Consider the following 16,770-nt stretch of genomic DNA (forward strand, 5'->3'; position numbering starts at 1 on the left):
ATACTAAATGTTACTAAACACCTAAAAACACTAAGTTACCTTGAAATTCAACTAAATTCATCACCAACTTTCTCTCTCCAAATCTGGCCAGCATATTGCCCCTCATGAAAACTTGAATTTAATTCATGGAAAATGGAAAAAAATGCATGGGCAAGATGAATTTCAAGCTTAATATTAAAAATCTTACCTTTAGTCATCAATTTCTTGAAAATTCAACAATTTTTCCTTAGTTTTTCCTCCCTAGGGTTTTTCTTTTCTTTTCTTCTCTTTTCTGCAGGTGCTGGTCGGCCTTGAAATGCTGAGTGGAAGAGTGTGGGCTGGTTTTTAAATGGCAACATAAAAATATTAAATTTTTGACACATGTCACCTTTTTATTGGTCCACTTGTTTTAACTTAATTTTTAAGCCTTTTCTTACCACCACAAATGCTCTAATATTTATCCATAGCATAAAATAACAAGAGGTAGAATTCTGGAGCTTGAAAAATGTTATGGTTGTGTAAAATTACAATTTTGCCACTAGGGTGGTAAAATTACCATTTTACCCCTATGCTCTGAAAATACCAGAATTAAATTTTTTTTTCACTTATTAACCTCAAATCATACTCCAATACTCAAATCATACTATAATAAGTCAAATGGGGTCAAAAAATCGTTTCTAAAAATTTCCATTTTGTCCCCAAGTGGCAAATGACCATTTTTCCCCTGGATAGTGAAAATTCCGTTTGACTCCAAATTTATCCTCGAACTCCAAATCACCATATTAAACCATTCTGGTACTTTAATATCCTTAATTTCATCTCAAATTCTCTATTTGATCTAGCTCGAGGCTTAAATCAACTTTGTTGTACCTCTAGGTACAATACCTACTTTTGTAAATTTTTCGAGACTCTCTTAACATGCAATCATGCTATCATCACATGTATGTCATGACAAGTATTTTATAAGGTTGGGCTTTACAATATACTTTAAAAGATTGATTTATTAACTTCATTCATTAATTTTCCTGCACACTTAAGTAAAGGCATTGACACAAACGAATGAGAATGTTTCATCATCATCAAAAACTAATGGAGCCAACATTTTTAATGGATTTTTATTGTCATCTTAAGTATTTTAAAGTTTTTTTATAGATTTCAAAAGATTTTTAAGGTGTTTTCAAGGATTCTCAAGGGATTTTATGCATTTTTAAGGTTTTGAAAGTTATTTTTAAAAGATCTGTAAAGTCTTTCGAAGCATTTTTTAGAATTTTTAATGAATTTTAAAAATATTTTTAAAGATATTTAAAGATTTTTAGAAATTTTTCAAGAAATTTAAAGGATTTTTAATGTTCTTAAGGTATTTTTAATTTTCTTAATTATTTATTATGAGTTTTTAGGATTTTTAATACATTTTTAAAGATTTTTAGGGTCTTTCCAAAAGTGTTTAAAGTCATTCTAAGTATTTTTAAGGTTTTTTTTCATTAACTTCAAAGGATTTTAAAGTTGTTTCCAAGGTATTTTATGAATTTTTAAGGTTTTGTAACTTATTTTTAAAAGATTTTTAAAGCCTTTTGAAGCATTTTTAAGGTTCTTTTCATGGATTTTAAAGTATTTTTAAAGTCCCTATAAGGATATTAAAAGTTTTTTTAGAGATTTTTCAAGGAATTAGAAGGATTTTTTATGTTTTTAAGGGATTTTTAATTTTCTTAATTATTTATTACGAATTTTAAAGATTTTTAAGGCATTTCCAAGGATTTTAAAGCTCTTTTTAAGGGCGTTTAAGGTCATTTTAAACATTTTCAAGGTTTTTTTCATAGATTTCAAAGGATTTCTAAGGTGTTTTCAAGGATTTTTAATGGATTTTATGGATTTTTAAGGTTTTTTAAGTCACTTTTAAAAGATTTCTAAAGTCTTTTTCAAGATTTTTAAGGTTTTTTCCATGAATTTTTAAACATTTTTAAGGCCTTTTCAGAAAATTTAAGGTTTTTTAGAGATTGTTTATGAAATTTAAAAGATTTTTTTATGTTTTTAAAGGATTTTTAATTTTTTAACTATTTATTACAAATTTTAATATTTTTAAGGCTTTTTCAAGATATTTTAGGGTCTTTTAAGGATTAATGTCATTCTAAGCATTTTTAAGGTTTTTTTCATTAATTTCAAAAGATTTTAAAGTTGTTTTCAAGGTATTTTAGGGATTTTTAAGATTTTATAAGTTATTTTAAAATATTTTTAAAGTCTTTTGAAGCATTTTTTAGGTTTTTTTCATGGATTTTTAAGGTCCTTTTAAGGATATTAAAGGTTTTTTAGAATTTTTTCAAGAAATTTAAATGATTTTTAATGTTTTTCGGGTATTTTAAATTTTCTTAATTATTTATTAAGATTTTTAAGGATTTTTTAATATTATTTTAAGGCATTTTCAAGTATTTTCAGGGTCTTTTTAAGGATGTTTAAGATCATTCTAAATATTTTTAAGGTTCTTTCATAGATTTTTAGGGTCATACTAACCATTTTAAGGTTTTTTTTCATGGATTTAAAGGATTTTTAAGGTGTTTTCAAGGATTTTTGAAGGGATTTTTTGCATTGTTAAGGTTTTTCAAGTCATTTAAAAAAATTTTAAAGACTTTTTAAGGATTTTAAAGGTATTTTTAGTGGATTTTTAAGCATTTTTAATGGCCTTTCAAAGATATTTAAGGCTTTTTAGAAATTTTTCAAGAAATTTGAAGGATTTTTAATGTTTTTAAGGTATTTTTAATTTTTGTAATTATTTATTAGGATTTGTTAAGATTTTTTTAGATTTTTTAAAGAATTTTTAATGCCTTTTTAAGGATGTTTATGGTCATTCTAAGCATTTTAAAGGTTTTTTTCATTAATTTCAAAAGATTTTAAAGTTGTTTTCAAGGTATTTTATGGATTTTTAAGGTTTTGTAAGTTATTTTTAAAAGATTTTTAAAGTCTTTTGAAGCATTTTTAAGGTTTTTTTAATATATTTTTGAGCATTTTTCAGGTTCTTTTAACGATATTTAAGGATTTTTGGAGATTTTTCAAGGAATTAGATGGATTTTTGATATTTTAAGGGATTTTTTAATTTCTTAATTATTTATTACGAATTTTAAAGATTTTTTAAAGTATTTTCAAGGACTTTTTGGATCTTTTCAAGGATGTTTAAGGTAATTCTAAGAAGTTTTAAGGTTTTTTTCATATAGTTAAAAGGATTTTTAAGATGTTTTCAATGATTTTCGAGGGATTTTACGAATTTTTAAGGTTTTGTAACTCATTTTCAAAAGATTTTTAAAGTCTTTTTAAGGATTTTTAACGTATTTTTAATGAATTTTTAAGCATTTTTAGGTCTTTTTATCGATATTTAAGGGTTTTTAGAGATTTTTCAAGAAATTTGAAAGATTTTTTATGTTTTTAAGGGATCTTTAATTTTTTAAATTATTTATTATGAATTTTAAAGATTTTTTAAGGCTTTTTCATGGATTTTTATTGTCATTCTAAGCATTTTAAAGTTTTTTTTTATGGATTTCAAAGGATTTTAAGGTGCTTTCAAAGATTTTCAAGAGATTTTATGGATTTTTAAGGTTTTGTAAGTTATTTTTACAAGATTTTTAAAATCTTTTAAAGCATTTTTAAGGTTTTTTTCATAGATTTTTAAGCATTTTTAAGGTCCCTCTAAAGATATTTAAGGTTTTTTTTTTTAGATTTTTCAAGGAATTAATGGATTTTTGATGTTTTGAAGGGATTTTTAATTTCTTAATTATTTATTCTGAATTTTAAGAATTTTTTAAGGCATTTTCAAGGATTTTTAGGGTCCTTTTAAGTATGTTAAAGGTCATTCTAAGCATTTTTAAGGTTTTTGTTCATGGATTTCAAAGGATTTTTAAGGTGTTTTCAATAAATTTTCAGAGATTTTGTGGATTTTTAAGGTTTTGTAAGTCATTTTAAAAAAAATTTTAACGTCTTTCTAAAGATTTTTTAGGATTTTTTTCATTAATTTTTAAGCATTTTTAAGGTCATTTTAAGGATATATAGGGTTTTTTTATAGACTTTTCAAGTAATTAAAAAGATTTTTTATGTTTTTAAGGGATGTTTAATTTTTTTAATTATTCATTACGAATTTTCAAGATTTTTTATGAAATTTTCAAGGATTTTTAGGAGTTTTTAAGGATGTTTAAGATTGCTCTAAACATTTTTAAGGTTATTTTTTCATGGATTTCAAAAGATCTTTAAGGTGCTTTCAAGTTGTTTTCAAAAGATTTTACGGATTTTTAAGGTTTTTAAAGTCATTTTTAAATTATTTTTAAAGCCTTTTCAAGCATTTTAAGGATATTTTCATGGATTTTTAAGCATTTTAAGGTCCTTTTATGGATATTTAAGGTTTTTTACAGATTTTTCAAGGAATTTGAATGATTTTTTATGTTTTTAAGGGATTTTTAATTTTCTTAATTATTTATTACGAATTTGAAGAATTTTTTAAGGCATTTTAAAGGATTTTTAGTCTCATTTTAGGGATGTTTAAGGTCATTCTAAGCATTTTAAAGTTATTTTCATGGATTTCAAAGGATTTTTAAGGTATTTTCAAAGATTTGCATGGGATTTTATGCATTTTTAAGGTTTTTTAAGTCATTTTTAAAAGATTTTTAAAGTCTTTTTAGGAATTTTTAAGGTATTTTTAAAGGATTTTTAAACATTTTTAATGTCCCTCTAAGGATATTTAAGGTTTTTTTAGAAAATTTTCAAGAAATTTGAAAGATTTTAATGTTTTTAAGATATTTTTAATTTACATAATTATTTATTAGGATTTTTGAGGAATTTTTCAGATTTTTTAAAGAATTTTTAGGGTCTTTTTAAGGATGTTTAAGGTCATTTTAAGCATTTTAAAGTTCTTTTCATGGATTTCAAAGGATTTTTAAAGTGTTTTCAAAGATTTTCAAGGTATGTTATGGATTTTTAAGGTTTTGTAAGTTATTTTTAAAAGATTTTTAAAGTCTTTTAAAGCATTTTTAAGGTCCTTTTAAGCATATTTAAGATTTTTTAGAGATTTTTCAAGGAATTAGAAGGATTTTTAATGTTTTTGATGGATTTTTAATTTTCTTAATAATTTATTACGAATTTTAAAGATTTTTTAAGGCAATTTCAAGAATTTTTAGGGTCTTTTTAAGTATGTTTAAGGTCATTCTAAACATTTTTAAGGTTTTTTTCAAAGATTTTTTTATGTTTTTGAGAGATTTTTAATTTTTGTAATTATTTATTACGAATTTTAAATATTTTTACGACTTTTTCATGAACTTTTATTCTCATTCTAAGTATTTTTAAAGTTTTTTTCCTGGATTTTATATGATTTTTAAAATGTTTTCAAAGATTTTCAGGGGATTTTATGAATTTTTAAGGTTTTGTAAGTTATTTTTAAAAGATTTTAAAATCTTTTGAAGAATTTGTAAGGTTTTTTTTAGATTTTTAAGCATTTTTAAGGTCTTTTTAAATATATTTAAAAAATTTTAGAACATTTTCAAGAAATTTGGAAGATTTTTAATGTTTTTAAAGTATTTGTAATTTTTTTAATTATTTATTACAAATTTTAGGATTTTTTAGATTTTAAAGGATTTTTAGGGTCTTTTTAAAGATGTTTATGGTCATTCTAATCATTTTAAAGGTTTTTTTCATTAACTTTAAAGGATTTTTAAGTTGTTTTCAAACTATTTTATGGATTTTTAAGGTTTTGCAGGTTATTTTTAAATTATTTTTAAACTTTTTTTATGAATTTTAAGCATTTTTAAGATCCTTTTAAGGATATTTAAGGGCTTTTAAAGATTTTTCAAGGACTTAGAAAGATTTTTTATGTTTTTAAGGGATTTTTAATTTTTTTAATTATTTATTACGAATTTTAAGAATTTTTAAGGCATTTTCATGGAATTTTTAGGGTCTTTTTAAGGATGTTTAAGGTCATTCTAAACATTTTTAAATTTTTTTTAAGGAATTTGAAAGGATTTTTAAGGTGTTTTCATGGATTTTCAAGAGATTCTATGAATTTTCAAAGTTTTGTAAGTCATTTTAAAAGATTTTTGACATCTTTTCAAATATTTTTAAAGCTTTTTTCATAGATTTCTAAGTATTTTTAAGGTCCTTTTAAGAATATTTAATGTTTTTTAGATTTTTTTGAAGAATTTTGAAGGGTTTTTGATGTTTTTAAGTGATTTTTAATTTTTTAAATTATTTATTACTAATTTTAAAGATTTTTTAAGGCATTTTTAAAGATTTTTAGAGTCATTTTAAGGATGTTTAAGGTCATTCTAAGCATTTTAAGTTTTTTCTCATGTATTTCAATGGATTTTTAAGGCGTTTTTCAAGGGATTTTATGAATTTTTAAGGTTTTTCAAGTCATTTTAAAAAGATTTTTAAAGTCTTTTTAAGGATTTTTAAGGTTTTTTCATTAATTTTTAAGTATTTTTAAGGTCCTTTTAAGCATATTTAAGGTTTTTTAAAGATTTTTAAGAAATTTGAAGATTTTTTTTTGTTTTTAAAGGATTTTTAATTTTCTTAATTATTTATTATGATTTTTAAGGTTTTTCAAAAGTTTTTTAAAGGACTTGTAAGATCTTTTTGGAGATGTTTAAGGTCATTCTAAGCATTTTGAAGGTATATTTCATTAATTTTAAAGGATTTTTAAAGTGTTTTTATGGGATTTTAAAGATTTTTGAGGTTTTGTAAATCATTTTCAAAAGATTTTTAAAGTCTTTTTAAGGATTTTTAAGGTTTTTTATATATTTTTGAAGGAATTTTAAGAATTTTTTTATGTTTTTAAAGGATTTTCAATTTTTTAATTATTTATTAATAATTTTAAAGATTTTTTAAAGCTTTTTTAATGAGTTTTAGGGTCTTTTTAAAGATGTTTAAGGTCATACTAAGCATTTTTTAGGGTTTTTTTTAAGGATTTCAAAGAATTTTTAAGGTCTTTTCAATGATTTTCAAGGGATTTTATGGATTTTTAATGTTCTGTAAGTCATTTTTAAAAGATTTTTAAAGTCTTTTTAGGGATTTTTAATATCTTTTATGGATTTTTAAGTATGTTTAAGGTTATTTTAAGGATATTTAAGGTTTTTAGAGATTTTTGAAGGAATTTGAAAGATTTTTGACATTTTTAAGAGATTTTTAATTTCCTTAATTATTTATTACGAATTTTAAATATTTTTAAGGCATTTTTAATGATTTTTAGGATTTTTTTAAGGATGTTTAAGGTGATGCTAATCATTTTTTAAGTTTTTTTCATGGATTTGAAAAGATTTTTAAGGTATTTTCAACGATTTTCAAAGGATTTTATGGATTTTTAGGGTTTTGTAAGTCATTTTTAAAAATATTTTAAATTCTTTTTTAGTATTTTTAAGGTGTTTTTAATGGATTTTTAAGCATTTAAGGTCCTTTTAAGGATATTTAAGGTTTTTTAGAGATTTTTCAAAGTATTTGAAAGATTTTTGATGATTTTGAGGGATTTTTAATTTTCTTAATTATTTATTACATATTTTAAGGTTTTTTTAAGTCTTTTTTATGGATTCTTACAGTCATTCTAAGCATTTAAGGGTTTTTTTTTCATGGATTTTAAAAGATTTTTAAGGTGTTTTCAAGGGATTTTATGGATTTTTAAGGTTTTTCAAGTCATTTTTAAAATATTTTTAAAGTCTTTTTAATTATTTTTAAGGTTTTTTTCATTGATTTTTAAACATTTTTAAGGTCCTTTTAAGGATATTTAAGGTTTTTTAGTGATTATTCAAGGAATTTAAAAGATTTTTTTATGTTTTTAACAGATTTTTAATTTTTTTAATTATTTATTACGAATTCTAAGGATTTTTTAAGGCTTTTTCATGGATTTTTATTGTCATTCTAAGAATTTTAAAGTTTTTTTCATGGATTTTAAAGGATTTTTAAGGTGTTTTCAAGGATTTTCCAAGGAATTTATGGATTTTTTAGGTTTTGTAAGTTATTTTTAAAAGATTTTAAAATCTTTTGAAGCATTTTTAAGATTTTTTCATGGATTTTTAAACATTTTTAAGGTCTTGTTAAAGATATTTAAAGATTTTTAGAAATTTTTCAAGAAATTTTTCAAGAAATTTGAAGTATTTTTAATATTTTTAAAGTATTTTTAATTTTTTTAATTATTTATTACGATTTTTTAGGATTTTTTTAATTTTTTAAATGATTTTTAGGATCTTTTTAAGGATGCTTAAGGTTATTCTAAGCATTTTTAAGGTTTTTTCCATTAATTTCAAAGGATTTTTAAGTTGTCTTCAAGGTATTTTATGGATTTTTAAGGTTTTGTAAGTTATTTTTAAAACATTTTTAAAGTCTTTTGAAGTATTTTTAAAGTTTTTTTCATGAATTTTAAAAGCATTTTTAAGGTTCTTTTAAAGATATTTAAGGTTTTAATTTGTTTTCCTTTCTTGTTGCTTATCCAATATTTGTCGTAACGTGTGGGTCCGGGAACCCGACCGCCAGACGCGAGTGAAAACTCTAAAACTAGGAGTCGCCATCAATCTTTTTTATTAGGTGTGATTGGTCACCTATTGACTCGATTCTAATTGACAGAGTCTTAATTAGATTTAAGCCCGCCGAAAGAATCTTAAACTGATCTACATTTTTTGAGATCTAGGTTCGGGAGTACGGTTACGCCCGGAGAAGGATTATCACCCCCGGAACGCCCGTTCTATGAACGGTACCATTTTTAGATTATCCTATTAGGCTTTATTTATATTTATTATTATTATTTATTTTTTTTAGTTCATTTTATTTCCTTAGCTATAACTTGCTTATTATATCTCCAATTTTATTAAATTATTTTGTTTGATTTTAAAATGAAATGCAAGTGTGAGGTAAGATTAAATGCATGGCGTGGGATAAAAGTATGTCGGATGAATATCCTTTTATCGAGGACGTTCTCCTGAATTCGCCCATCATACTGGTGGGATCCGGGGTGTTCTCTCACCTAGGGAATTATTCGAGAAACTCGCCTTCGCAAATTCAACGAATAATTCCCATCATTGGAGTCATCGTACGTTTTTCTTTAAAAAATAATATTTTCATTAATAATGAACCTAATACGAGCGAAAGCTTTTTATTAAAGATATTTACCGAGCCCTCCCATCATACTGGTGGGACTTGGGGACATTTATCACTTAGAAAACTTTTCGAGAAATACTCACCTTCGCAAGATCCTCGAAAAATCCCATCATCGGGGCTTAACTCATAAACAAAAATACTTATATGCAATGGTATGCATGATGCAATAGAAATATATGTTATGTTTGTGAAGTTTATGCTTATTTTATTTTTATTTATTTTTATATATTTTTTATTTTCATTTTTTTCATTTTATCTATTTATTGTTTTATTATTTTTCTTATTTTTGACTAATTTTTTTTATGTAGTAAAATTTTATTTATTTAGAATAAAAATCTTGAAATCTCAAAATCGAGACCCTCCCATTGTACTGGTGAAACCTTAATTCAGATTTCAAACTTAGGGAAAATTAGCCCGGGATTACGACTTCTCGCGTCCCGACCGATCATCCCATCATCGGTTATATTACACTTGTAGTTAATATCATGGTATTTTGTATTTATTTATTTATTTATTCTATATTTTTTATTATTATTTTTTGTTAGAGTTAATTTTCCAAGATTGATTCCCATATCTATTTTATTATAATTATTTTAATACTTAATCAAATAATTTTCAAATTTTTTAGTTAATCTATATGTAAATCTTTATCCTACCCTTTATTTCCTTCATTTATATGTTATTTTCCCTTTTTATATTTATTATTTATCTCCATAACTCCATCATTGTAAACATATTCCACTTAACAATCTATTTTTTTGCACATGAACTTCACTTGCCTAAGTTTAAATACTTTTAATAAGTATTCTCCTACATTTAAATTTTCCTTAATTAAATATACAAGTTTTTATTTTTATATTATATATATATTTATATTCCCCTATATGTATTATTCTCTTTATCCGAAAAATAACATATAAAAATCTTTGAACATTATGCTAAAGTAATCCAATCTTAATCCTAAATGATTAAATAATAAATCTGAAAGCTAACAAAATGAGCAAGCCCAAATCATTACAAATCTTAATAGCATGACAAAGAATTTACCTTTATGGGCCAAATACCCACCCAACTTTAGTCCTCCTGCTTCTCCACGGCCCGAATTCTGCTTTAGGAGAACCTGGATCAGTAGACGGCCCGCTTACCCACTTCAGGGATTCGGTCCCTTCTCTCCAAACTGTGTCGTTTCAAGCTTTTTAATTGTTTACAACCTTCCCTGAAACGGTGTCGTTTGAGCCTAGATCCAAGTATAAAAGCTCCCTTTCTTCTTCATGTCTTCATTTTCTATCCCCATTTTCTCTTTCTACCGCTAGACTCTCTCTTCTCTCTTTAAAAATCTCACATTTCTCTCTCACGCTACCCGTCGGCAGCTTGAGGAGTTTCTTTTTCTCTCTACTGTCATTGGCTACGAGACCCAAAGCTTCCCTTTCGCCGAACCTCTCTCACTCCCCCTTAACCGATTGGTTCCCTCTCTCTATATTCCTCTATTACCTTTCGCCGGTCGTCGGCTCTCTCTTTTCATCCCTATGCCTACCGTTCGAATCTCTCTCCTCTACCTCTTCCTCTCGTCGACGGCAAGCCCAAAGCTCCAAATCTCCCTTCCTAAAACCGACGGCAGCAAAGCCCAAATCCTAATCCCCCTAAACCGACAACACTTTCCCAAAGCTTTTACTCAACCGGCTGCACTACCCAAACCAAAAAATCCCTCTCCAAAAATCAAAATCCACCCTTAAAAAAAAACAAACCAAAGAAACCTCTCTGTTTCTCAGTCTCCATGGTGTATTTTTTTGTTGATTTTTTACTTTTTTTTTTGTATTTTTTGACTGTGGATTTTGTGGTTGGTTCATTGGTTGGCTGCTAGAATAGGATTTTTATGGTTTTGATGCTGCTAGGTTTTTGGGTTGCTAAGGATTCCTAGGGTTTTTCGATTCAATTTTTGGCTACTCTATGATTTTTTGCTTCTGGATCCCTTTTTGCTACAGTGCCCCCTCCCCTTTATACTCAATTCTTGACCTCTGGAGGGGGCACGCTCCCACTACTTTGCCAGACGCGAGTTTTTCGCGTCTGGCAGAAAGGGTGGTGCTTGGCAAGGTGTGTCCGCACCTTGCCAGTCGTACCCCTCTCTCTCTCTTCTATTTTTATTATTTTTTTAATTCATTTTTGTTTATGATTTTTGTTTTATGATTTTTTTATTTTCTCTTTTTTTTATTAATAAAGTTTTATTATAATTTTTTAGTGTCTACGATATTAAATAAATGTTGGTGATTGAATCTGCATGCAGGGTATTTTAATTGGTGAAGACCTGAATGGCTGTGCATTTGTTTGTGGATCATTGTTCATTGATCTCCTTGAACAATACCTCCTGTTCCTTTGTGAAATATTGCTACCACCACCACCACCACCATCATCATCATCATTATCATTATTACTATTATTATTATTATTATTATTATCATCATCATTATTGTAAAAAGAAATTATTATCATACGTACAAACCTACTAATATTTTTCACTTTTCTTCCTTAGGCAGACGAGGAGGGTGTTTCTTAATTCTCGCCAAGCAATTATCTGCAGGTCTTGAATGTGGTAAATACCTAATTTTACTCTCAGGATTAAGCCGCTCCAGCCTGCAACACACCAGAACAAAAGGAAAATATTACTAATTCATTCTTATTAGAAGTATGCTCCAATCAACGTGGTGCTTAAAGGCATTATCAAACACCAAACTGTGACTTGCAGCATTTTTCTTAAATATTGTTGGTGATTGTGATGATGTAATGTTTTTTAAATTATTAAAAAAATGATGTGAAAACCGATAATCACGTTATAAAGAAATCATGAACTATATATAAAGATAAATAACTGACATTGCAAAATAACTTACTGATAGTTGAGGAGAAAATGATGAAGAAAAATAGCAATTTCAAGCTTGGCAAGATCATTTCCAGGGCACAACCTGCTTCCTGCTCCAAAAGGAAGGAAAGTTCCTGCTCTGGCAGCATGATACTGCACAGATTTTTAAATTTGTACAATTTATAACTAATATGTTACGCTTATGGCTGATGCACATAGATATAGAGCAAAAGCATTAATTTAAATAAGTATGAAAGCGCTCTAAAACTTACGTCCCATCGAGAAGGATTAAATTCTTTTGGATTTGTATAAATCTCAGGATCCAAGTGAATGCTTCTGAACCAGACTAAAACTTTCCATCCCTTGGGAATGGTGTAACCTGAACAAAAAAAAACAAGAAATTCATGCAACAATATTAGTAATGTATGATTTTGGAGTATTTCATAAACAGACCTAAATTAAGAAATTCTGGAATGTCATATTACCGCTTATATGGACATCTGTTTTTGCCTCTCGGAAGACCGTCAATGAGAATGTTATCAAGCGAAGCGTCTCATCAATCACCTTCATATATAAATAAAATTACTGAGTGAAATGAAAGGTTCCATCTTGTACTCAACATCAGACAATCTTGCCCAAACCATAAAATTCACCAAATATAACAGAGAGGTACCTTAGAAAGATAATCCATTTCTCTAATTTCCTTAAGGGTTAAACCCTTCTGTGTTGATGGCCTTTTTTTAATGATCCTCTCTTGCTCCGCCTGTAACATTGTCATGTCTAATGAAAAAGCAGCAAACGAAAGCTCTAATAATACTCAAGAAAGTAAATTAATTAACAAGAAACAGCTCTATGTTATGTTACCTTTGCCTTTTCTAGAAATTCCGAGTATTGTTGCAGGAAAATAGTGGCCCACATTGTAGTATGGCCAGAAGATTCATGGCCTGCATTCAGGTACATCAGCATGATATCAATGATTTCCTCGTCATCTAATGTTTCACCTTTCTCGTCTTTGACATCCATCAAGGCATCTAACATGTCTTTCTTGTTCGTTGAGTTATTCATCTTCTTCTGCTTTCTCCGCTTATTCACCATAGATTGAAACACTGCCACTAAGTTTTTCCGAGCCTGAAGGAAAGAAAATCCAGTTCTATCCCTTGTTAACGTTCAATAATCATCTTCGCATGCAAGAAAAGAAGTAAGAAAATCTCACCTTGAGGGCTTTATGGTAAGAAAATCCGGGGACATTGATTGCCATGGCTCTAACTCCATAGTTAAGCGTTGTGTACTCCCTTTCCAAGGCTTCCATTTCCTCTTCGCTTTCTGAGCTGAGGAAAATATACATTATTATCCTAAAAGTGAGCTTTCGGAGTTCCGATAAGAATTCATTATCTCCCATCTTGGACCATTTGTCCAAGGCAGATATCACATTCTCTTCAATGTATTGGATGTACATGGACAATGCTTCATGGCCATTGACAGAAGCTGCAGTTAAACGGCGGAGACGCTTGTGCTGTTCGTAAGAAATGCCAATAAATGATTTCTTTCCTATGAGCTCCACTGTGGCAGTCGGCCATCCTGGCTTAAATGCATCATCATCATTTAATACTCTTTTACATGTTTCGGGCGTTGTGACAATTACACTGGGGCTCCCAAACATGAAGGCCTTGTAGATTCCAATGTGTCCGAATCTGCGTGGTTTGTTCAATTACGCAGCAAAAGTTATTAGCACGTTGGGAAATAAGCTCGTGCATCAATGAAGTTGTGATAAAAATGTACAGAAATGCCTAATTTTTGGAGAGTTAGAGTATATTATTTATACAAAATAAGATAAAATATTGTAAAAAAAGTTAATTTTTTTTATGTTAAAAGTATTTGATAATGATTGTATAATTATTCAGAAGAAATAAATATTTGTAAAGTTACTATTTCATTACTTTATGGCATTATTAAAAACATGTGAGTGCCCAAAACCATTCAAGTTTGCATAGATACTGTGTTTTCCTTCATGACCACGATAGCTATAAATGTTGGATTGTACATTGTAAGTGTTAAGGAGAGAGAGAAATGCTCAATATTTATCAGCTTCCCGCTGGAAAAGGAGAAAGTGTCCGATTTGGTTGCAAGCCGAACCCAAAAGTAAAACAGACGCTGTGCGTGTATGTTTGCCAAGTTTTTGAAGGTGTCGGATAACTTTACCGACTCCTATTGAAAAAGAAAAACACAAGTCTTGGACTAGGATAGTGAAGTGGAATGTGCAGATACGCGTGTTCTAGCAAATAGCAATAATAGTAGGCGACAAGAGTGCCAACTGCCCCATTCCCCAGACATGAAGTGGTGGGTCCAGAAACAAAGTTGGAGCTCAACTCACGTGGTGCCCAAACATGTACGATACGAGTCCATGTACTTTTGTTGAAAACTGGAAGTTAACATTGGACTCTCTAAGATGAACTGTGAAGGTTGGAGTATTTCATGACAGACAATGGAGGTCGGTCAGATCCTGGATGCTCCTCATAACACTACGATGCATCTATGATACATTTAAATAGCCAAAGCCAAAGGCAATGCTAAAGCAATTAATAAACGCAACATATTATTGTAATTAAACAAAACACTTAGACGGGGTAGCAAAAATGACAAAAAGAGGCCAGCCTTTCTCTCTCTCTCGCTCTCAATCGAAGTATGAAACGTCTTGCATGACGTCTCTCAATGTCCTTTCCGCACTAACTAAAAGTATTTCGCCCGAGATGACACGCAGAGACAAACAGTTAGCTGCTCCACTTTGAACCACTTACCTACTTCAAACGATCCTCCACCCCAACAAATTCTATTTGGATTTTCCTTTCCCTGCCTAATCGTTAATTTTAGCTGGTGGGGATAGCTATTCCCAGAAAGACTCAAGAGTAGAGATGGATACTTCTGTATGTATATCACTGCAGACATACACTTTTTTTGGGGCAAATCAACTTTATATATAAATACATACAGAAACTTGAAGAGAGAGAGCGGTGAGGGAAAGTACCTGGAAACGAAGGAACGGATGAAAGAGTCACGATCGTCGGACTTGAAGGCTCGCAGGAAAGACCACATATCGCCAACAAAAGGCCAACCCAAATCCCCTGGCGGCAGAGAGTACTGCATATCACCCAACTGGGATTCATACAGCCACCAATTCACTCTCTCCAGAACCCATTTTACAGACGCCAAGCCAGCCAATATTGCTAAGAGGACCATCCACATCGAACCCATCTCCATTGCAGGGTGCTGCACAGCTTTAACCCCCAATATTTGTATATCAAACTTGAGACTTCTCTCAAGGATGTGAGTCGTTCTATATCGTGCGTTCTCAATGGCTGTTAGAGCCACAATATACAATATACTATCACTGAAAGTGATAAAGATGAAAGGGCAGCACTTTGAGCATTTAAGGAAAGTGACAGAGAGAAACGAAAGCAAGACCACAAAACATGCTAGTGAAAGGCTAATGGTGCTACACTAACTTACCATATTAAAGGACCAAGGAAATAGAAAGACAGGAGGAACTTGCCGGCCTATATTTACTCTTTTGTCGTTTCTATATTGGATTTGATTCCCTATAAGAGCCTTCCTTCTACTGGTCAGTAGTCACTCTACAATCTACTTACCGAATTAATTAACATTTCTAATTATGCGTTTAAAATAAATACTATACAAAACATTCGTTCCTCCATATATATATATATATATATATATATATATATATATNTTACTATATATATATATATATATATATATATATATATATGTATGTATATTTGAGCTGGAATACTTTCATTTGCATTACATAAAATTCCGGGGTGGGAAATCTTATTTCTTCATCATTTCTGCCCTCTTCAAATTGAAATTACTTAATATCGAAGATACTGTAAATAAATCTCTACCACTACATAACATATAGGTTGAAGTAGTCTCTCACAAATTTAATCTTTTCCTAAATTCTTTTAAATGAACACATCTCCATGTCTCCAAAAGAATTTTCCAATAGCTTAATTATAAAATTAAAAATTTCAATATCAAAGATCTTATATTGGAATCTCGGATAAGAAGACAGAAGAATAGAGATTTTATCATTCAAATGCTTTTAAATTCTCACTCGTGCTCACATAGGGGTTGTGCCAAGATTTCGACAGGTGCAAGCAAACAGAAGCAGAGTTGATGGCTAAACTTCTTGATTGATCCCGATCCCTATACTGTATGCCTTTACTGTTCATTTTAATATGTTTGACGGTTGTTCTAGATGGTTAATATATAGCTATCAACCAAATAAAATCATTAAACATGATAACATGTTTTATAAATGCCTGTGTATATATATCACAAAGGTCAAGGGCACCTTTTTTTTTTTTTCCTTCCTTTCTTCTTTCTTGCTCTCAAGTCTGTAGAAATAAATAGGCGTTCTAGACACCAAGCGCAATTGTTGAACCACTAAATTTTGGTAGAAGGCACAAGGGCCATGAGATTTTAAGGCAAATCAAATGTCCCCTAAAGTTAGCACAGAAGAAGGAATTGGTGGTAGCTGACATTAGATCCTTCTTTGATCATGTCTGTCCTTGAGATCTTTGATTGCGACTGAAACGCAATACAACACGTTCCTGTAATCAGTTAGCCATACAAAAAAAGAAACAGAGAAGACATCTCTCCAACCTTGAAAAATAAAATTCACTGCCTTCTGACTGTTTGCATTCTTCTCCTATACGTACAGGATGTGGACACTTAAATTCCTTAAATAATTTCTTATTCTTTGGACCTGAAAAAGAGAAATATTATTCAAAGATGAAAGAACAATCCCA

At 28.8% G+C, this 16,770-nt stretch overlaps 1 protein-coding gene across 2 annotated transcripts in view; it reads right to left on the reverse strand.

Moving 5' to 3' along the window:
- LOC18585699 (ent-kaurenoic acid oxidase 1) overlaps window positions 1-15,419 on the reverse strand; it is a 19,586-nt gene extending 4,167 nt beyond the window's left edge. Inside the window, exons 1-8 of one of the 2 annotated variants that reach the window (XM_007008644.2) lie at window positions 14,964-15,418; window positions 13,155-13,632; window positions 12,806-13,069; window positions 12,615-12,704; window positions 12,427-12,505; window positions 12,214-12,320; window positions 11,973-12,094; window positions 11,585-11,715 (exon numbers count right to left, since the gene is read on the reverse strand). In XM_007008644.2, the coding sequence (XP_007008706.2) occupies window positions 11,598-11,715; window positions 11,973-12,094; window positions 12,214-12,320; window positions 12,427-12,505; window positions 12,615-12,704; window positions 12,806-13,069; window positions 13,155-13,632; window positions 14,964-15,196 (1,491 nt within the window). In that variant the 5' untranslated portion in view covers window positions 15,197-15,418 and the 3' untranslated portion in view covers window positions 11,585-11,597. Of the gene's footprint in view, window positions 1-11,584; window positions 11,716-11,972; window positions 12,095-12,213; window positions 12,321-12,426; window positions 12,506-12,614; window positions 12,705-12,805; window positions 13,070-13,154; window positions 13,633-14,963 lie in introns of both variants that reach the window. The other variant, XM_018129705.1, reaches the window with a different exon arrangement.

The sequence above is a fragment of the Theobroma cacao genome, chromosome 10, assembly GCF_000208745.1.
Source record: "Theobroma cacao cultivar B97-61/B2 chromosome 10, Criollo_cocoa_genome_V2, whole genome shotgun sequence".
Taxonomy (NCBI): Eukaryota; Viridiplantae; Streptophyta; class Magnoliopsida; order Malvales; family Malvaceae; genus Theobroma; species Theobroma cacao.